The sequence below is a fragment of the Erpetoichthys calabaricus genome, chromosome 6 (assembly GCF_900747795.2).
Source record: "Erpetoichthys calabaricus chromosome 6, fErpCal1.3, whole genome shotgun sequence".
Classification (NCBI taxonomy): Eukaryota; Metazoa; Chordata; class Cladistia; order Polypteriformes; family Polypteridae; genus Erpetoichthys; species Erpetoichthys calabaricus.
Genome location: NC_041399.2, coordinates 196,515,750 through 196,537,242, shown reverse-complemented (window position 1 = coordinate 196,537,242; position 21,493 = coordinate 196,515,750). Strand labels below are relative to the sequence as shown.

At 39.5% G+C, this 21,493-nt stretch overlaps 2 protein-coding genes across 3 annotated transcripts in view; one reads left to right on the top strand and one right to left on the bottom strand.

Annotated features, from left to right (window-relative positions):
- The window catches only part of gfus.1 (GDP-L-fucose synthase, tandem duplicate 1), a 36,213-nt gene extending 34,318 nt beyond the window's left edge, over positions 1 to 1,895 (bottom strand). For both annotated transcript variants that reach the window (XM_028804258.2, XM_028804259.2), the window contains exon 1: positions 1,784 to 1,895. In XM_028804258.2, coding sequence (XP_028660091.1) covers positions 1,784 to 1,863 — 80 coding nt within the window. In that variant the 5' untranslated portion in view covers positions 1,864 to 1,895. The remainder of the gene's footprint in view (positions 1 to 1,783) is intronic.
- Positions 1,896 to 2,041: 146 nt separating this feature from the next.
- On the top strand, positions 2,042 to 20,094 carry LOC114653761 (uncharacterized). Its single transcript, XM_028804257.2, has 3 exons — positions 2,042 to 2,255; positions 11,230 to 11,414; positions 18,997 to 20,094. The coding sequence occupies exons 1-3, from the start codon at positions 2,072 to 2,074 to the stop codon at positions 19,531 to 19,533; spliced, it is 906 nt and encodes a 301-aa protein (XP_028660090.1). The 5' UTR covers positions 2,042 to 2,071; the 3' UTR covers positions 19,534 to 20,094.
- Positions 20,095 to 21,493: the final 1,399 nt, after the last annotated feature.

Genomic DNA, 21,493 nt, shown 5'->3' with positions numbered 1-21,493 from the left:
TTCAAAGTTATTGTCTGTTTTTACCTACATTTTATTACTCTTTAATATTGTTTTTTTTGTATCAGTATGCTGCTGCTGGAGTATGTGAATTTCCCCTTGGGATTAATAAAGTATCTATCTATCTATGATCCCAAAACATTTCTAGACTTTGTCCTGTTCTTACGCAACACAGTACTGAAGTATTGGTTAATGCCCGAGTTACCTCACGTATAGATTACTGTAATGCTATTCTATCTGGCATCCCACAAAAACATATCCATCGCTTACAACTTCTTCAAAATTCTGCTGCCAGGATAATAACCTCCTGTTCTAAATCCACTGAACATATTACACCTATTCTCTCTCAACTTCACTGGCTCCCTGTTCACTACTGAATACAATACAAAATACCGCTCTTAACATCTAAAGCTCTCCACTGTCTTGCTCCCCCCTACCTCACTGATCTCCTCCAGACTTACACTCCCTCTCGCTCCCTCAGATCCTCATCTGCAGCTCTACTTTCTGTACCACGCGTTAAACTCTGTTCTATGGGAGCTCGAGCGTCTCTCCTAGTGCTCCTCAACTCTGGAATCCTCTTCCCTTTCATATACGTCAGCTCGATTCAATAACACATTTTAAAACCACCCTCAAAACTTATCTTTTCAAACTGGCATACCAATTGTGTATTTTGCACTGTTACTGCCATTTATCTTTGTTTGTTTGCTAATTATTGCTTTTTGATTCATCATTCTCTTGTTTTAATTTTACTAATGTTGTTTAATTTTATTGTAAGGTGACCTTGAGTGCTAAGAAAGATGCCTATTAAATAAAATGTATTACTATTATTAATTATTGAGACAAAAACTTGACCAATGTCTGAAAGACAAAATATAGTAAGACTGCAACTGGCAGTCTGGTCTTTCTTTTAACAGTGAAATAATACACTCAATGACAAAAATAAACAATTTTATCATACAGATTTTAGTATACAAATTGGCCTAATAATTTCTGAAAACATTTCACTCATTCCTCTCTCAGTCTCTTTCTCTCTCACACACACACAAACACACGTGGTTACTTAAATATATACAGGATAGGATCTAAAATCCTTGAAACAGACCTGTCTTACATAGCTTTTTCCGTGTGTTGCCACTCTGTAATTTGAGAATTCAGTCTGGCAATATGGTGCAGCCTTACAGTAGTTTGTGGAAGACAGACACAACTAAAGACATGAGCATAAAATGATGGTTGTCAATTTCAAACTGTGTTTCCTCAATGCGCTCCTTGAGAAAAAAACACATCATCTGAACTAATCTCAGCCCGAACAAACTGACTGATCAAAGATACACTGACAGCTTGCCCTAATGTCGACTGTCGGATAACACGCTCAGCTACTTTGACCACCTTGACTGTACCCTCAGAAGGAATCATCAAACCTCCTTTGTTTTTTAATGTGAGCAAGTGGTAGCTTTGATTATATGATTCCGGTACAGCATCTGCTACCAAACTAGCGCGGCACACATCACAGGACAGCTTTCTCAAAATCCCGTCTAAGGGCTACTACCTCCCACTGCTTCCTGAGGTGGATTTCTTTGGGAAACGTTCAAAGTTTGAGAAATGTTAACAGCTAACAACAATCTACACAGTTAGTGACTAAATACGTTTAGCCAAAACGTTGTTTGGAGGCTCACTTGAGCACATAAATGCATAGCTTTGCTAGCTTAGCCTGGCGTAGCTAAAGTTAAGACTATAAAACGGGATTTTCTAAAGGCCAAATATAACCAAAACAATTGTTCAGCCTTACCTATGAAATGTAATTCCCCGGGATCTGTTTTGGAGCGTACAGCGGTTTGTACAAGCAAAAGCAGCACATGCGTGAGGCATTTTTATCCACTACTTCACTCCACAGGAGCGCCACTCGCAATATGGCGGCGACTTTTACGTACGCTGCTGCTGGTCATATGGTGTCTAGTAATTCTATGTCTATTGTGGGCCGACAGAGGTGGTTCGCAGGGACACGCCCCTCTTTTCCGCTCCGCCCAATGACGCGAGGTGCTTTTGTCACGTGCCCTTCTGGTCATGTGGCAGCGGAATGGCCGCCTCCATGGAAGGTAGCATTAAGAGCGAATTCCCATGGAGCAAACAACGGGTTCACGAGTTGATCGGACTTTACGAGGAAGAGCAGGTGCTTTGGAATGGCAAATGCAAGGATTATCACAACAAGAGCCAGCGACAGGCCGCCCTCGATCGGCTGGCAGCGAAACTTAACGTGCCAGGTGAGAGCTCTGCATTGCACGGTTTGTCCGTCACGGGAACACACACTTGAGTGTCGTAGGTGACAGAAGTCGGAGAGTTTAAGGACGGGGGTGATGTCGGCGAATTTTAAAAAGGGACCTGGTTTGGGGTGTTTTGAGCGAATACTGGATGCAAAAGCCTGGATTGTTGTCTGGAAAAGTAATGAAAGGCCCTACTGTTTCAGTGGAGTGGGGAATGTGTTTAGTAGACGTTTTAGATTTGTTTTGTGGCGATTTAGTGTAGATGCGTATTGTAACAGGGAATGGTTAAAGTTCGTTTGCCTTTTAATAGGTTGCTCCTATTAAAAAAAGATAGAAATCCCCAGCAAATACGAATGGCAAAATGCTGCTTAAATCTTCAAGAAAGTCTTCACTTTTCGGCGCTTCTGTGAAAATAAAATGATTTTCAATTAGATGTTAGTTTGGATTTCAGCCGTTTTTTAAATATAAACCAACTCAAAACAAGTCATCGCTTGTATGTATTACTGTAAGTCAATCACGGACCTTTCTACACAATGCACCTGTTTTGATTGTTTAATTAGCACATCGACAGGTTGGTTCAAGACAAGTTTCTTAAATAATAATAATAATAATAATTCTTTGCATTTATATAGCGCTTTTCTCACTACTCAAAGCACTCAGCAATTGCAGGTTAAGAGCCTTGCTCAAGGACCCAACAGAGCAGAGTCCCTATTGGCATTTTTGGGATTCGAACCGGCAACCTTCCTATTGCCAGTGCAGTTGTCATACCATCGATACACAGCATTGCAGCATACAGTGGCACGAAATGACGTTCCCCAGTACTGCGGGGCATATATATAAAGACAGGTAAAGATAAGGTTGTCTGTCATTCTGAGAGATGTAAACAATCCTCATATCTGGCCATAAAACTCTTGTCTTTATTCAATCCATGTTGTAATGTATTAAATTTTAGCATGAGTTTAACTTCCCAAATGCTAAAATTTAATACATTACAACATGGATTGAATAAAGACAAGAGTTTTATGGCCAGATATGAGGATTGTTTACATCTCTCAGAATGACAGACAACCTGTCTACAGACCCACATTGTTTTGAAAAACTCATTACAAACTTCAAAAGACTTTGTTGGACAGTTATCATATCCAGAGATCTTGACAATACATTGTTCTTTTCTCTCTTGCTAAATTAACCCTAGCCTGAATGAATCTATTAATTTTTTACATACAAAATCTCTCATTTAAAGATTTACCAATGTTGTTTCTTGTCCTAGAGTGTGTATATAAACATAGGAAACTTCAGTTTCTGTATTACATCTTGCCTGAAGAAGGGGCCTGAGTTGCCTCGAAAGCTTGCATATTGTAATCTTTCTAGTTAGCCAATAAAAGGTGTCATTTTGCTTGGCTTTTCTCTACATTCATAATGGCTAACACGGTACAACACCCTAGTACTACATATTGATTGTTGTAATTCTATCTTCTCTGGTCTTCCTCACAAACTCCTTCACAAACTTCAGTTTGTTCAGAATGCTGCAGCTCATATTATTACCAGAACCCTTTCCACAGAGTACATTACTCCTGTCCTTCAGCAGCTTCACTGGCTCCCTGTTAAATATCACATTGATTTTAAGATTCTGCTACTTACAAGACCCTTCATAATCTGGCACCTCCTTATCTTTCTGCTCTTCTTCATGTCTCCATTCCTTCCCATATCCTTAGATCTTCCTCCTTTGTTAATCTTATACCTCCTGCTCACTTGACTATCATGGGGTTTAGAGCTTTCAGTGGAGCAGCCCCTCGCCTCTGGAGCTCTCTCCCACAAGATATTCCAAATGTTGACTCTCTTCCTACTTTATAAATCTTGCCTTAAGAAACCGTTTTTTAAGATGGCTTATTCTGTTTGATATAAATTTTAGTTGATATATTTAAATTGAATTTCATGATTTTATTTATTCTGGTTTTAATGTACTGTAATATTTTATTAATTTTATATTGTGACTGTTGTTATTAATGTGTTCTGTAAGGTGTCCTTTTGTGCCTTGAAAGGCACCTATAAATAAAATAAATTATTATTATATTTATCAGCACCTTAAATACCAAAACTTAGAATCAGCTGCAAATGATCAGAACTTCATTAGAAAAGCTCTTGGCAGCAGCTGTCTAATTTAATACTCTGGCACTTGGTTTGGTTTGCTGTTTGTTGTTAAAGTGTGTGTTACCACCATACCAAAATCAAAAGAACTCTGTGATAGATAGATGGGGAAAACTTTGTGTGCCCAAGGGGAAATTTGGCATTTTACAGAAGCTGTATAAGAAATACATCTCTCTATTATAATAAAAAAAATCCTGGGACAAGACATGACTTTTTTTAGAGAGACACTTTCACATCCCGCCTGACGAGACTTTGTGCCAAGTGATTTATATATGCCCGGCGCCGGAAGTAAAAGACAGAATAGATAACAAAGTAGAATGTTGTAAAGAATTCAAAAAACGTTGGCGCGATACACATGCAGAGCAGCTTAGAGATAATGAAAGTACTAAAATTTGAAAGTCTCAAAATAAAGATCACATTAGCACAAACAAACAGAAATTATTACCCGGTGAAATAGCGGAACAGTGAAACAAGATTGAATATATTGTTCGGATTTAAACTTTTAAGTCGGAGACTTGTAGATTGTCTAATTTGTGTTTCCATCAGGGAAAAGAAAGTAGTGTAGTGAAGAGGCATATCCATGAGAATTAAAAGATTTGTTGTTTGGTGAAAATGAAATCCACATACGCGAGCGGCAGAGACGCGCTCAGGCCAGGGGGGTTGGCAAGCGAAGCGAGAAGGGTGCGAGGCCCCCTAGTAAATAAATAAAATATATTTATATTATGATAAATGACAAACGCCTCTCAAAAAACACACCAGAATGACTAAAAAGGAAGAAAGCTAAAAGTAAAGACAGCTTCTGACTTGGCAGTTGGAGTAACTTTGAGGCACTTTACAGGCGTGTTGCCACTGGTATAAAGGAGCCCCAGTAGTGTTTCTTGGCTGAATGTCCTCGGTGTTTACATGCACAAACAAAACTAGGACTGCTTATCCGGGATGGGTTCACTGGGCCAGCAGTCTTAGCTGTGATGAGCATACTTTTCTTTCACCAGCCACACTTGCCAACTCATGCTGTGGGATCCCAAGGGGTTCCCAGGCCATCTGGGAGAGAGAATCCTCCAATCAAGCTCTGGGTCTCCTCCAGAGTCTCTTCTGTGCTGGTTATGCCCATTAAACCTCCACAAGGAGGCATCCATATTATATTCCCGAACCATCTGTGACTTTCTGTGAACCTACCCTGAAAATAGATAGGCTGATAAAAGAAATATAATAATCGTGCATTGTATATTTATTTCAAAGATGACATCAGTGCTCTCAATTGTATTATATTGTTTGCTTGTATCATTTAGTCATTTCTGACTTTTTATTTTCTTATTCACTAGGGATGCTCTGATCAGGTTCTTAAGGCCGATACCGATTACCAATTTTCATGTTACTTGATTGGCAGATTCCGATACCAATTCTGATTTTTTTTTTTTTTTTTTTTTTTTTTTTTAATCCCTCTGATAAACTTTTTATATTAAGCTCCTGCATAACCAGACGCATAGGAACCTTATGTCCTCTATTAAAGTGTATTTAACTATAGACCTCATTTTTTATTAACAAAATTAAATTCTGTAAGCTTATTGTTCAGTGACCATAAAATACAATTAATAAAATTTCCTTAAAATACATACTTTAACTAATAAAATATGTACAAAATGTACAAAAATGTTTTTCCATAATACCTATGACATTAAAGAAAATAAAATACTCATAAATACAAGATATCCATCCATCCATTTTCCAACCCACTGAATCCGAATACAGGGTCACGGGGGTCTGCTGGAGCCAATCCCAGCCAACACAGGGCACAAGGCAGGAACCAATCCTGGGCAGGGTGCCAACCCACCGCAGGACACACACACAAACACACCCACACACCAACCACACACTAGGGCCAATTTAGTATCGCCAATTCACCTAACGTACATGTCTTCATATTGTTGAATTATTTTCTGAAATGTACCTATCCGAAACAAGGCATAATTAAAAAAAAAAATAGCAAATTAACAAAACTATATCTATGTATATTTATTCTCACACAATAAATTAATTGACATTGGCAATTAAACACTGCTTAACCTGTAAGTGTATGTATATTTATATTTATCTTTTTAAATCATTAATTGCACTCCAGCTTTTTTGCTGTTAAAAGTTACGCTTACTATATTTATACACGTGTGATTTTTTTTCTTCTTCAGTGTATCATCCATCCATTATCCAACCCGCTATATCCTAACTACAGGGTCACGGGGGTCTGCTGGAGCCAATACCAGCCAACACAGGGCGCAAGGCAGGAAACAAACCCCGGGCAGGGCGCCAGCCCACCGCAGGGCGCACACACACACACACACACACACACACACACACTAGAGACAATTTAGAATCGCCAATGCACCTAACTTGCATGTCTTTGGACTGTGGGAGGAAACCGGTGTACAGCCACACAGACACGGGAATAACATGCAAACTCCACACAGGGAAGACCCGGGAAGCAAACCTGGGTCTCCTAACTGCGAGACAGCAGCGCTACCCACTGCGCCACCGTGCCGCCTTCAGTGTATCAGCTAAACATTTTTAATTCTTGAGATGTAATTATAAAATATGGATTACCATTTTAATGATGTAGTACTTGTTTCTTACCAAAACTTGCACTGTATGACACGCAGCAACAAATATTTTTTTTTTTAAAAAGCCTATTGTTTACTAAGCAGCAATTTCAAATTCATCTTAATCTTTTCTTTTTCCAGTTAAAAGTGTAAGCTTCTGCATTTTAAAGAAGCTCGCCATCCAAACTCAAGCAGTGCCTGTTTTAATGTAAAGCTCAAAATCAAGGTCTGAGTTCCTTTAAGTAGCACTTCTTGCCTTTTCTAATTGCACAGGACAACTTCTATGTTTACTTTTTTATCAGTTTATTATTCTGCTTTCTTTAACGTAAAGGCTATTATCCCAGTCAGCCCTCATTCACTGATAAAACAAGCCTTCACTCACTGCTGTTTGTTAACACGGTAGAAAGTTTCCTGTAATATAAAAAAAAATAAAGGACAGACACTGCTCAACTTACCATAATGCCTTGCGTAAAGGAGCACAGCAACTAAATTACTATAAAACTTACAAAAGCAGGAGCTGAAAACATTGGTTTTACTTTTTAAGGATCACCAATCTAGTCTTTTATCTGATCCGTGGTCGATCGGTCAGAACACCCCTATATTCATTCACAGCATTTACTGCTTATTTTATAGTTAGTACATTCTCAGTTTCACTTTGACAAATTAACATTGCAAGTAATGAACTATAAATTGCACACTCATAGTCGCACATAGAGACAGTTAAATTGAAATGCTTTGTTTTATATACAGTAATCCCTCGCTACTTCGCAGTTCACTTTTCGCGGATTCACGACTTTGCGGGTTTTTAAATACAAGTGATTGCCGCCTATAGTGGAAGTTATGTTCCAGACCCATCAGCAACAGGAGAAAATCCGCGATATAGAAAGACCATATAAATACAGTGGACCCTTGACTTACGAACTCAATTCATTCGCGAGGGCTGGTTGTGTAACTCAAGTTGGTTGTAAGTCAAGACTATTTTTCCCATAAGAAATAATGGAAATACCCATAATGCGTTCCAAACCTCCCACTGCAACACTTGCTTAACCTTTTCATAATAAAAAAAGGGTTGTATAATGTGCATAATTTACCAAAACACCAATAATTTTTCTAATGTACTTACCAAAAAGTAATAAAAAGTGCCTAGCCTACCAGAAACAACAATTTCATACTGTACTCACCATTTAATTTGACATCTTTGGGCTGCAGGAAGGGAGGAGGATGATAATGAAACTGAAGGCTTTTTAAAGGCTTTCTTTAACTTGCGCTCAGGCATTTGCAATCATTTCAATAGCTTCTTTTGCGTTAATTTTAATCTCCTCCTGCCTACAAGTTATTCTGACGAGAATTTTTCTCAGCATTCCCTTGCGATGATACAAGGAACTGTTTCTGAACTCTTCTGAGACCCCCCCCCACTCCCCACTCAATGGGAACGACATGCTGAAGTGCGTCCTGAAGCTCGATTGCCGCGACTGTGGAAGCTTGCTTGTCCATTGCCGGGCAGGGATATCACATGCATATCACCCATCGATATCTTTTCTGTTTGCTTTGGCTGAGAGACTCAGCACAGCTTTAAGCCGGCTTTTGCCCCAGCAACAGATAAACAGTCTTCCATACGGAGTTTGGACTTTGGCATGTCTTCTAGTTGGGGGAGGTCCCAAGAGAATTTACAAACCTGACATTTTATTGAATGAGTGCCGCATTAATAGGAATGTTTCTGTTTGTTTACAATCGCGCAAGCGGATACACGTGACCGCATCCAGGTCGTAACGCAAGATGTTGGTCGTAAATCAAAATAAAAATTTTGGTCGTAAATCAAGTTGTTCGCATGTCAAGCCGGTCGTATATCAAGGGTCGACTGTAAACATTTTTATAGTTTAAGCCTTAAAATACCCATCCCACATTCTTTAAACACATGTAAACTTATAAAACACACTTTGTTAACACATATGATATGTGGATGTCGGGCTAAGGATATGAGTAACATCTCACTATTATAAAACATTTTAACTTCGCTAGACAAGACAGTGAGACAGGAAAATAGGTGCTGTATAGGCTTTTAAATTATTGACACGCAGAGCGACAAGCAGCACAAAGCCAGCACAAAGTCCACTTCTCCTTAGCGTTCATTCAGCTCCCCACCCCCTTGACAATGCGAAGTGGCAGGAGCTTACTGCGCCTCCGGGGAGGGGGGTTTGAGCAAACATGAGTTCAGCCCTCACACACACACACACTCCTCCTTCCGAACATGCAGAGTGACAAGCAGGCATTTTGGCAGAAGCAGTACAAAGTCCATTTCTGCTCAGCGTGAGTTCAGCTGCCCCCCTTCACAAAGTGAGTGCAGACACAATCGCTGCGTGCAGTGTGCAGTGTTGGTCTGCGGTGTTTAAGAATGTAGAAAGTGTTTCTAAGAGTGTGGGAAGGGTTTATAAAGCCTTGAAATATGTATAAATAATAAAATAAATATAGGTCGCTACTTCACGGATTTTCACCTATCGCGGGGGGCTCTGGAACGTAACCCCCGCGATAGGTGAGGGATGACTGTAGCACCTTTTTATAGTGACCACCATCTGGGTACACTTTGTAAGTACAGACCTGTATTACAATTGTTTAATTATACATACGAGGTGAGACACAAAAATAACTGGACTGGGCTTGGGGCTTTCCTGGAAAACTGTCTGGAGGTCGGCCATACGTTAATCATAGAAATATATTTCCTTCTACACACCCCCTCATACCGCCGACCGGCTAGGTATATCCTGTGAATAGCACAGTCAGTATTTGCACAACAATCGCTACACAAGTTGGCGAGATAATGTTGGGTGAAAAAATCGAACAGCGAATCAACATCGAATTTCTCACAAATTTTCTCTTTTTAGATGACACGGTGGCGCTGTGGCACTGTGGGTCCGCATCCCAGGTCCTCCCTGCGTGGAGTTTGCATGTTCTCCCCGTGTCTGCGTGGGTTTCCTCCGGGTGCTCCAGTTTCCTCCCACAGTCCAAAGACATGCAGGTTAGGTGCGTTGATGATCCTAAATTGTCCCAAGTGTGTGCTTGGTGTGTGTGTGTGTGCCCTGCAGTGGGCTGGCGCCCTGCCCAGGATTTGGTCCTGCCTTACGCCCTGTGCTGGCTGGGATTGGCTCCACCAGGCCCCCGTGACCCTGTGTTAGGATATAGTGGGTTGGATAATGGATGGATGGATTTTCTCTCTTTCCGTTAAGCAGTTTTTGACTGACAAAAACATTCTTGTCCTCGATCGTCCTCCCTGTTCGCCTGATTTAGCTCCCTGTGATTTTTGCTTGTTCCCGAAAATCAAAAGTGACCTGTGGGGAACACATTTTTCTTCAATGGATGAAGTGAAGACAAAAACAGCAAGCCAGTTTAAGAGCCTCAAGCAGCAAGACTTCCTGCACTGTTTCAATCAATGGAAGATGCATATAGAGCCGTGTAGATATTGGGAGGGGGAGTATATAGAAGATGACAATGTTTAGAATGCTGTAATTCATCTATAAATATTTTGTATTTTTACCCAATCAGGTTATACTGTATTTGTGTCTCATCTCGTATTTTTATAGTTGACCCGCTAAGTACGCATACCTAAGTGTTGGGTTTCAGCTGTCTATTTTCCAACTCCTAAACCATTAAATCACCATGTCTTTAGTTTGACTGTAAACCTAAGAAGCTGATTATCCATTTGTCGCAATGCATTTATTTCAGTTCACTGTTGCATGGAGATGGAGCCTATTCTAGTATTTTTGGATACTACACAAGGCAGAGAAGGGGCGCCATCACAGAACACACTTTTTGGACAAACCTACATAAACCAGTTTGAAGTTTCCATGTAACCCAACAAACACATCTTTGAGATTCAGAAGTCGGAGTTCCCAACAAAAAGCTGAAACAGCTATGATGACACTCCACACTGATACTTGCGTGTGTTGGCTTTCTAAGTGCTGAAGTATTAATGCTGTAGGTTTAGTTTTCATTTCTGTCTTATGGTGAGCTTGTCTGTGTTCCAGTTATAAAAATGCGTAGCAGTTCTGATTTCCATATTTGGTGCCTTTGAATGAAGGAATAAAAAACAACGCAGATATTAATTATGCATGTACAGCTGACCATCCTGTAACAGAGGAGGTTATCATTTTTGATGGCGGTATGCAATGCATTACTCTATGCTTTCCATACAATGACAACTATTTTTACTTATTTTGTTTTGCTATTTTTTTGCCCTCTAGTCAATGAAGTCAATAAAAAGCTCATGAATTTGAGGACATATTACAGCAAGGAGCTGGCAAAAGTGAAGAAATCAAGAGTACGTGCAGGTGGTAGTGGTGAAGTCTATCGCTCACAGTGGCCTTTCTTTGACCACATGGACCTCTTTCTCAGCACACAGGTGGTACCAAGGAAATCTACTGTTCTGGTGAGTGGCATAATGACATTTTTCTATGTAGCAGCCTTGTGCTAAAATCATGTAAACTTAAGTTTTTTTTCTCTCATCATACAAAAAGTGGAAATAAGATTTTTTGAAATGTTTGCAAGTTTATTAAACAAGTGAAATATCACAATGACACAAGCATTCTGGCCCTTAACTCAGTGCTTAGTCAAAGCCATTTTCTCAGCAATTACGGCCTGCAGTCTTGTTGGTTATGATGTGACAAGAGTCACACATCTGGAGATTTTCTGCCATTCTTCCCTGCAGATCCTCTCAAGAGCTCCGTCAGGCCGTATGGAGACCATTGGTGGTCTGCTGGTTACAGCTGTCTGGCAGAGATGTATGATTGGCTTCAAGTCTGGACTCTGGCTGGGCCACTCAAGGACATTCCTAGAGCTCTCCTAAGGCTCTTGTGCATTGTCTTTTGCTTTGTGCTTAGGGGTCATTGTCAAGTTGAATGATTGAACCTTTGGCCCAGTTTATGGTCCAGAGTGTTGTGAAGCAGGTTATCTTTAAGGAGATCTCTTTATTTTTCTCCATTACGTTTTCCCTCACCTTGGCTATTCTCTCAGTTCTTGCTGCTGTAAAAACAACCCCCACAGCATGATGTTGCCTCCACCATGCTTCACGATTGGAATGGTATTGCACAGGTGATGAGTGTTGCCTAGTTTCACGGAGACCTGGTGCTAATCTTGGTTTCATCAGACAAGAGAATCTTTTTTTCTTACAGTCTGAGTATCCTTTAGGTTGAATTTCTTGACTAACTCCAAAAGTGGCTTCCTTGTATCTTTTTACAGAGGAGAAGCTTCTGTCTTGCCACTCTTTCATAAAATCCCATATCAGTGAAATTTTGCAATGGTGTTATCCATCTGGAAATTTCTCGCATATCCCCTACAGTTCTGTGGAGCTCTTCCTGAGTGACCATTGGGTTCTGATCACCACTCTTACCCTGGCTCTTCTCCAACGATTGCTCAGTATGGCCAGCTCTTAAGAGTCGTGATTGTTCCAAACATCTTCCATTTAAGAATATTGGAGGCAGCTGTGCTCTTGGGAACCTTCAATGCCACAGGCATTTTTTGTAACCTCCTCTAGATCTGCACCTTGACAAAATCCAGCCTCTAAGCACTGTAGGCAACTCCTATGACTTCTTTGCTTGGTTATTGTTCTGATGCACGTGGTCAGCCGGGGTACCTTCAGTATACAGGTGTAATCATGTCCAGTCAATTGTATCTGAGCAATGATCAGTAGACCAGGATGCACTGATGCACCTGAGACAGATTTCAAGTGTAAAGTGTCTGAATACTTAATGTGATATTTCAGTTTTTTTATATGTGGCAAATTTACAAAAATTTCTAAAATCCTGTTTTTGCTTTGTTATTTTGAGGTATTAAGTGTTGTTTGATGTGGGGGGAAGAGTGAATTTAAGCAATTTTAGCATGAGGCTGTAAAATAACAAAATGTGAAAAAAGTGAGGAGTCAGAACACTTTTTGAATCCACTGTTGTGTTACATGTTGACAGTCATGGTATGATTCCTATTGGGTACAATTGACTTAATTACATAAACAAGACTCTAAAATTCTTTCAGTCCAACTCCAAATGTAATCTGTGGCAGAGTTTAGACTTCCATCTTGGGCTGACAACGGAATTAAAAATCCCAGGGAATCGGCGACTTGCACATCACATGAATGTCAATTTATTTATATAGCACATTTAAAACAACGTAGGAATGCTGTGGCCAAAGTGCTTTACAATAAAAGAAGAAAAAACATACAATTAAGATACATAACATAAATAGAAATAAAATAAATGAACATAAATAAAATACTGTAAATAATAAATAGAAGTAAGATTACATAATCACAATGAGGAAACCATCGGTATTACTGAAGGTCACAGAAAGCAAGTGAATAGAAATGAGTCTTTAATCTTGTTTTGAACAGTTCAATTGTAGACGACTCCTTTATGTAATGAGGTAAAGAGTTCCACAGGCGAGGAGCAGCAGCTGCAAAAGCCCTGTCCCCCTTAGTTTTACACTTGGTACGAGGGACAACAAGAGACAACTGACCAGAAGATCTAAGCACTCCAGATGGCTGGTGTAAAACACACAATTCAGATAAATGGGCAGGAGCAAGCCCATGTAAAGATATAAAAACTAGCAACAAGATTTTAAAATCAAATTGAAAACTGACAGGCAGCCAGTGTAAAGAAGCTAATATTGGAGAAACAGAATCAGACTTTCTTGCCCCAACCAGAAAGCGAGCGGCAGCATTCTGGACCAACTGTAACCTGTGTATCAAGGATTTGCTAATCCCAGAATACACCGAGTTGCAGTAATCAAGGCGAGAAAAGATAAAAGCATGAGTAGCTTTCTCAAGATCCCTAGAAGATAAAAAAAGGCTTGATCTTACCTAAAAGATGAAGCTGGAAAAACCAACTCTTGACTACAGAATTAATCTGTTTCTCAAAAGAGAGATCACTTTCAAAGTTAACACCAAGATTGCGGACTTGCGGTTTGACAGAGAAAGAGCCGAGAAGTCCAAGACCAATTTGGGCTTTACCTGATGGACCCACTATAAGCACCTCTGTTTTATTTTGATTCAGATCAAGAAAATTATTAGCCATCCAGTATCTTAGTTCAAAAAGACAGTTGTGCAGTTGATTCATTGCAGAGTTGCAGATGGTAATATAAACCTGTGTATCATCAGCATAGTAGTGAAAAGAAATATTAAATTTCCTAAAAATTGCTCCAATAAGGTGAAGGTATATAGAGAATAAAATAGGACCCAAAATGGATTCCTGACGAACACCACATTTAAGAGGAGCAGTAGACAAAAGAGAGGAATTTAAAGTCACTGAAAAGTGTCTTACCAATTAGATATGACCTGAACCAGTTAAGAGCAGCCCCTTTAAGCCCAACAAGATGTTCAAGCCGCATCAGCAATATCTTATGGTCAATAGTGTCAAAGGCAGCAGACAGGTCAAGGAGGACAAGGACTGCAGCACCACCTCAGTCGCTAATAATAGAGATGTCATTGAATACTTTCAGGAGGGCCATCTCGACAACATGATAACACCTAAAGCCAGAATGGTAGATCTCAAATAAATTATTGGAGTTGAGGTGATCAACCAATTGATTATAAATAATTCTTTCTAATATTTTAGCCAGAAATGGCAATTGGGAAATCGGGCAAAAATTGGCTAAAACTCCAGGATCTGATTCTGCCTTTTTTAAACAGGGACGCACCGCAGCATGTTTAAAAAATGAGGGCACAAAAATGTAAAAAGTTTTAACAAAAAGAGCGTAAAGTTCAAAGCTTGTTTTTGTAGCTAGTGGCCAAGTTCTTCTAAAAGTTTCTCTTGATACTTTTTTAAATTGTCAAGGTTTCTGGTTCAATTTTATGACTTAGTGAAAAGGTGCTTCCTAAATTTGAGTGTATTGGAATACATATTTGTGCATGTTGGGGTAACGCACATTTCTGCCCCTCCTGTGGTCATTGGTTGTCTTTGCAATTTTCAGCGCTGCAGGTATGAACCAGGAAGAAAGGAATCGATCCACTCCTTCAGTGAAAAATAAAATTTTAATGCACTAGAAAAGGTGAAAAATGGTGAAGGCCTAATCAGATTATCTAGTTCCTCCCCCTGGTTGAAATAATCTCTCAGTATTTCAAGGATTGTTAAATTTATGTTGATGATCTGAATATACAATGTTATACTAAGGAACACAATCTCAAAAGCAGTAGGGTAACTTGTAAAAAGTAACGTGCGTTACATAGGCCAGTTACTCTTTAAAGTAATGAGTAGTTCAATGCAATAATTATTTTATTGAAGCAAAAATACCTGTGTTGTTGTTATCCCAGCAGGAAAGGACGGTATAAGGAAAGAAACACACGTACCATTGCACCACTCTTTTGAAGGGCTCAGTCATTCAGCCAAGCAGAAAAGAGTGCGTTTCATGCAGTCCAGTTTTGTAAAGTGTCATTTTGAATAAACATATTTATAAAACACAAGAAAATGATCACAGGCTTCATTGCTATTTTACATTTACTAATTTGGCTGACTACCTTATCCAAGGCACCATTTATGATACAATTGATTCCATTTCTTTTGGTTTTTCCAGTTGGAGCACCAACTGAGGCCCAAACCCTTAACCACTGCACCACACTACCTGCATACTGCCTATTTTCAGATTCATGGTGGCCAATGATTACATTTAACTTCTTTTTTTTTTTTTTTTTTTTTTTTTTGCGCAGTTTAATAATATTGTAGAGTTTTACCAAAGAAAAACTGCAGAAGGTTATTTGTGCATGTAAACACATTTTTAAGAAACCAGGTTTCTGCCTTAACTAGGTTAGTCACCTTATTCTGGTTATGTGTGTTCAGGTAAACACACGGTATGATGTGTGTAAAAGCCGACAAGTGAATTCTCACCTGGAAGTGTCGTGGAGAAAATCTCTTCGGAAAGAAACACACAATCACTAGATGAGCAGTCAGAATAGACTTTACTGCAAAGCATATAAAGCCTGTCTCAGTTCAATGAAGTGAGCCCCTTGCTCTGGTCGTGCCTCATATTTATTACAATTCTTATCTCAAGATATCCTCACTTCACACACTTTCTCATCATCTGCTTTACACGGTTTCTAAGATAATGACCTCACTCAATATCTTTTCTCATAACAATGACCTGTGGACTTTATCACAACCATTACCTTGCCCCATAGAGTTCCTTATAACAATCTTTTTCCCAGTAGACCTTCTCATATCAATTTTTCTTCCCAGTCCACACATTCTCAAAACAGTCACTTTGGCTCGAAAGAAATGTCTGCCACCTGCAGGTGAGACATCACCCTGTTACCACACCCTTCCTTCTCACACTCCTAATCCTGAGCTGTTAAAAATGAATGGCCTTTTGGTCAATCAATTTTCACCATTAAGTTGAAATCAGGAGGTCAACATGTGAAAACTGACTGCTCAACTAATAATTGCTTGTTGAACCAACATGCCTTAGACTAAAATCGTGGATAGCTGTTCCGGTAAGCGGCAGCATTCAACCACTCGCTATCTCTAACTTGCCAGCACAGAGGCCAAGCTTCTGGGAATGGATGCAGGTAGTCTTGAGCCCACAGGCATCCAATTAAAGGAGAAGAAACATTAGCCTTTATCAACTCTTAAACTCTTACATAGCTCAAGCTAGGTAATGCAATGCGTTTTGCTTTAACTTGATCATCTAAGGTATTGATAAACCTTAATATACGAATGTAAATGCCATCTAAAATGTTTAAGTGCTAATGTGAAAGCTTACTAAGTTTTCTTAAAATGAGAGCTTGTGGAAGCTTGTTTTGCCTTCTGTCAGTCAGAATGCCTCAGCAGCTGTGTTCCCACAACAAAAGTCAGTTTGTTCAGTTCTCTCGCAGAACACAACGCCCTTGATTCATAGAAATTCAAAACATAGCAAGTGAAAAGATGGGCAGGCTGCAAAAGAGAGCAGCATCCCTTATGCTAAAATAAATGGTGACCTACAAGCATAAGCTTTTAACAGGCAATAGATCTAAAACTAATAAGAAAGCACATTGATTCCCATTCTAAATTGAAGTACAAATTAAGTGAATTGAGTGCAGCGTCCAGAAATAAGAAGTATGGGTGTTTGAGACCTTTTAAACAGAAGAGAGATTGTGTTGTCTGATCTCTTATGTTTTAGGTAATACGACAGAATGGAAAAAGAAACAAAGGGCAGAGCTTGTGCTTGACCTCGATGTACCTGCAGAGTATCCAGCACCAGCTCTGTCAGCCCAGCATGATGTTACTGAGTTACGGAAAAGTTTCCCCTCACATTTCACCCCCAACAATTTGCCTCCCATATTTCACCCTTCTCACATTTTGCCTTCCACAATTTGCCCCCTGTAGATAATGAGTAGGTTACAGAAAAGGAAAAATGCACCAGATTTTTTTTTTATATCTTATAATTTATTTTGGTTTAATAAATGCACATGTTAAAATTGCCAAAAAATTAACCAAATACGTGAAATACAATTAGCCTTAAAATTCCGGGTATATTTTTAAGTTTAACAAAAAGCATATGAAATATATTTAAGTAGTGCTCATTAAGACGATTATTATGTCATATAATGTTTTGAATAACATATCGGAGTTTCAATAAAAATTACAGTCCCATTTTCGATTTAGTCTCCAGAGCAATTGCACCAGCTATACGTTAAAGTCAATGTTATCTCCGTAGTCGAAACATATTAATGTTAACATTTAAAATGAAAAATTTAACAAAATCATTGTTTAAAACTCAAAATTTGTATGCAGTGTCTCTAAGGGAATAAGTCACATTGTGATTTTGAAAATCTTGGACTATTCCTTTGATTCTAGCAGAAATTGCAGCATACTTCTTGTTTCTTTAAATGCCTGAATTACCGACAATTAGTTGTGTAATTTCAAAGTTGTGCATCCATTGTTGTTTCTTTATTCCCAAATATTTACCGATTCATTGATTCTTTAAAGTAGCACAAGTTTCCTGAAATCCTCTGTGCCTCCCCTCCATGTCATTGTTCATACGTTGCTGATCATTCGTAAACGTTCCACAATTCGGTAGCAAAAATGGGTAATTGGTGGCCTCTCCATTGTCTTCTTCCAATATATATATCTTCAGAGTAATGTGCAATCACCATGGCTTCATTGGGGAAGTCATCAGCTTCAACTTAATCTTCAAATGCTTGAGTAACAACAGCAGGAGGAATAAATGCCATGCCGGAATGGTGCAGATCCAACGACCAAATTCATGGTCTTGTTGATATCGGGCAAAATGTGGGAGGGGGCAACTTTTCCAGATCTCATTATTATTGGCTATCAGTAAAAGGAGTGAGATTACAATAATTTGCATATCTGAAAATGTGGAACGTCATCATGGAATCATCTAGTTTGTCATCCCCTGTGATTTCTAGTCATATAATGTGCAACGAGATCAGCAACTGGTGTCGTCATGACTGACATCCCCTTCAACTATTAATCATGTTAAGTGCATCCAGCCTAGGGGTATTTTGCAGTATAAAATGAAAACAGAATGACGTTATCACTCAAATTTTAATTAAGTATTCTTCTGCTGTGTTTTTCCTTAGAAGAAACGCCCTATCCGAAAATCCCAGTTCTAGTAGTGCATTAAACGTATCCATTCATTTATCCAAACCTGCTTCATAATAATTCTGATCAATCAGCCTTATATAGACAAATCCTGTTCATTTAACTTCTGAAAGTTATCATCGGGTCAAGCTTCGAGGGTCCCCAAAGTACTCCTGTCTACGTCAGCGTTTGGTTCCTTGTTACAAAACACCACGAGTAGTTAGTATATTTCAAAGAAACTGTTTCTAACTATTATTTCTAAGAGTTTAAAGCAAATGAAAGAGTTAAGGTTAATCGCTGCTCCTGTTTGAGGACCTTTGGTTAACAGAACTATTCAGTGTTTAGCTGACGTGAGACTTTAGTATTGATTGATTTTCATCATGATGTTCTCCTTGTTTTATCTGTCTCTTAATGACAGTTGATTTATTGCACTTTTATTCAAACTCCTAGGAGCTGATGGAAGTAAACGGAGATAATGGGGAAAGTGATTTAAGAAAGCCTGTCATCGAAGATTCCAATCTGGCTGCAAGCTCCAATACAAACAAGGTGGCATCGGCTGATCATCTACAGCCCCACAAGAAGTTTAAACCAGACCTGTTACTGGAGGAATCGGTCAGTTCATACAGGACCACTTCAGTAGCAGTTCCTGTGCCTGCTCCAGTAGTAGTAACAGCAGCAGCAGCAGCAGCACCCCGGGGAGATGATGAAGATGACATTTTCGGAAAGCATGTGGCTAATGAACTACGTCTCATTGGTAACTTGCGGGCAAAGCAATTTGCAAAACTTCAGATCCAGAACATTTTATTTGAGGCCCAGTTTGGGTATTCTCAACCACCTCAGTTTATGACTAACTTTGAAAATCAAACTATGGACACCCCTTCTGACTCGGACTGTCCTGATAACTCTCGGAGATCAGCGTGCACTTCTCTGTCACGCAGGGAAAAGCAGATGTCCCGGCTGTATAGAAATCACAACACTACAGATTGATGTCGAGGAAGGCTCTTCACACTGTGAATTTGATTCAGCTCTAGTTTCAACACTAAACCATCCTACCTCACTCCTATTCTAAATACAAACTTTGCAAGTAAAATTCAGGCAATAGCTCTTCTAGACGCAACTCCGTTTTTGACATGTGCATTTAGTAGAAAGTGTGCTTTGGTCCTGAAGCCTAAAACTCAAACCGTTTTTATAGAAACTTTTACCTCTAGCTACACTTGTGCAATTGTTAATTTCTTCAATGCCCAGGATCTAACATGTGACTGCACGTTTTCTGAGCCACTGCTGGAAATGTAGAAAATAGTATTTACCTTGTTTTTTGCACATAAATAAGGGTGTTTAAACCATTTATTTCCTTGAGACTCCTCATCTAATTTTTAGATTTTATTATAAACGAGTAACCTCTTAGAAGCCCTGTTTGAAAGCTAACTTTTACAAAATCTGAAGGAAAGAAAACCTTAAGCACGTTTGACATAATTGTAACAGATAACAAGCTGTATGGAACCCGACTTTGTTTTCATTTAAACCAACAATAAAATTTTGGTGGACTTTGCTTTTGTAAAGTGATATTTGAGAGGTGCAACCATATTTTCCCCTTTAGTAAATGGCATACATCAATTCTCCGGGTACTGCGTGTGTGTTAGGCCAGGTTTATACTTCATGCAATGCATGCTCCAGCGGACGCTCCTGCTATGCACACAAGCGTTTTACTATTTTACATAAAATATGTGCGCAAGAATAATCTGGAAGAATCCACCAGGTGGTAGTGAGAGATGATATCACTGTGAGAACAGGTTCGGCTTTGCTGTGTTGTGAATTGCCTGGAACACCCATTAAACTCCGATGACACCTTACTGCAATATCTCTGAAAAAGATGTTTAATGATTACATCCATCAATCCAGGGATGTGTCCATTCCAGCAAGCATTGGGCATGAGGCAGAAACAATCCCTAGACAGGGCATCAGCTCATCGCAAGGTGAATACAAGCACACACTCACACATTGGCGTCATTTTAGTGTCAGGAAATCTGCATATCTTTGGAAGGAAACCGGAGCACAGTGTGGAAACCCAGCTGGAAAACATGAGAACTCCAGGCAGGGAATACCAGCGACGTGACTCCCTGCAAGACAGCAGTGCTACCGCTCCACCACCGTGTCACCCCCATGTGTGTCATTATTAACAGTATTCATTATTTAAACGAAATTAACGATTTATCTGTAAAATGTAACATACATACTTTAATCCATTTCATCATGAAAGTGATATCAAGTAGAAATCTAAGGATTCTAAATGTGCAGAGAGTTGGAATGTCATACATTTAATGTGTTCTGTGTGGCGACTGCTGCTGTCAGGTCAGGAGGAAGCCCCAGATAAAAAAGACGGCACAGAAGATGGTATGTGAGACTTTTAAAATGTATCGCATCATTACGATCGGGAAAATGCGACGCTTGAATATAAAAGCACCACAAATGCATTTGTATGTTGGCATTTTGCTTCACCACATTGAACCATTCATCAAATATCGAAGTGCGCACATCAATCCCGTAGGATCCGCATATCGGCTTTCTGTCACATGTAGATAGTAACCAGAGACTCTGAAATCACATTCCGACTTTTATCACACTGCGCCCCCCCGACGTTTTGCTGGAACTGGAACTCGCGCACGCATCCCGTTAATTTCTGAGGACCTGCTCAGAGGACGTGTCAAATGAACGCTAGTAACACGTGGCAGCCATGATGCGTACGCATTCTGGGTGTAACATATAAACGAGCCCGTACTGTGCGACCATTTAATGTAACTTTTCGGTTTGAATCCCTGCCTTCTTTTTTTAACGGTGACTAGACGTTGTTCTGAAAGTTTTACAGTCTGTCAGTGATACCGAAACAATAAACTTTTTAGCCAATATGAAGATTTCCTGCATAAGATGTCCATTCCCATTCCCCTTTTGA

Bases quoted from the DNA above. Each gene is read 5' to 3' on its own strand.
- LOC114653761 (XM_028804257.2), top strand. From the start codon at position 2,072: ATGGCCGCCTCCATGGAAGGTAGCATTAAGAGCGAATTCCCATGGAGC. The intron at 2,256-11,229 runs GTGAGAGCTCTG...TTTGCCCTCTAG, and splicing joins AGCGAAACTTAACGTGCCAG to TCAATGAAGTCAATAAAAAG. The intron at 11,415-18,996 runs GTGAGTGGCATA...TCAAACTCCTAG, and splicing joins CAAGGAAATCTACTGTTCTG to GAGCTGATGGAAGTAAACGG.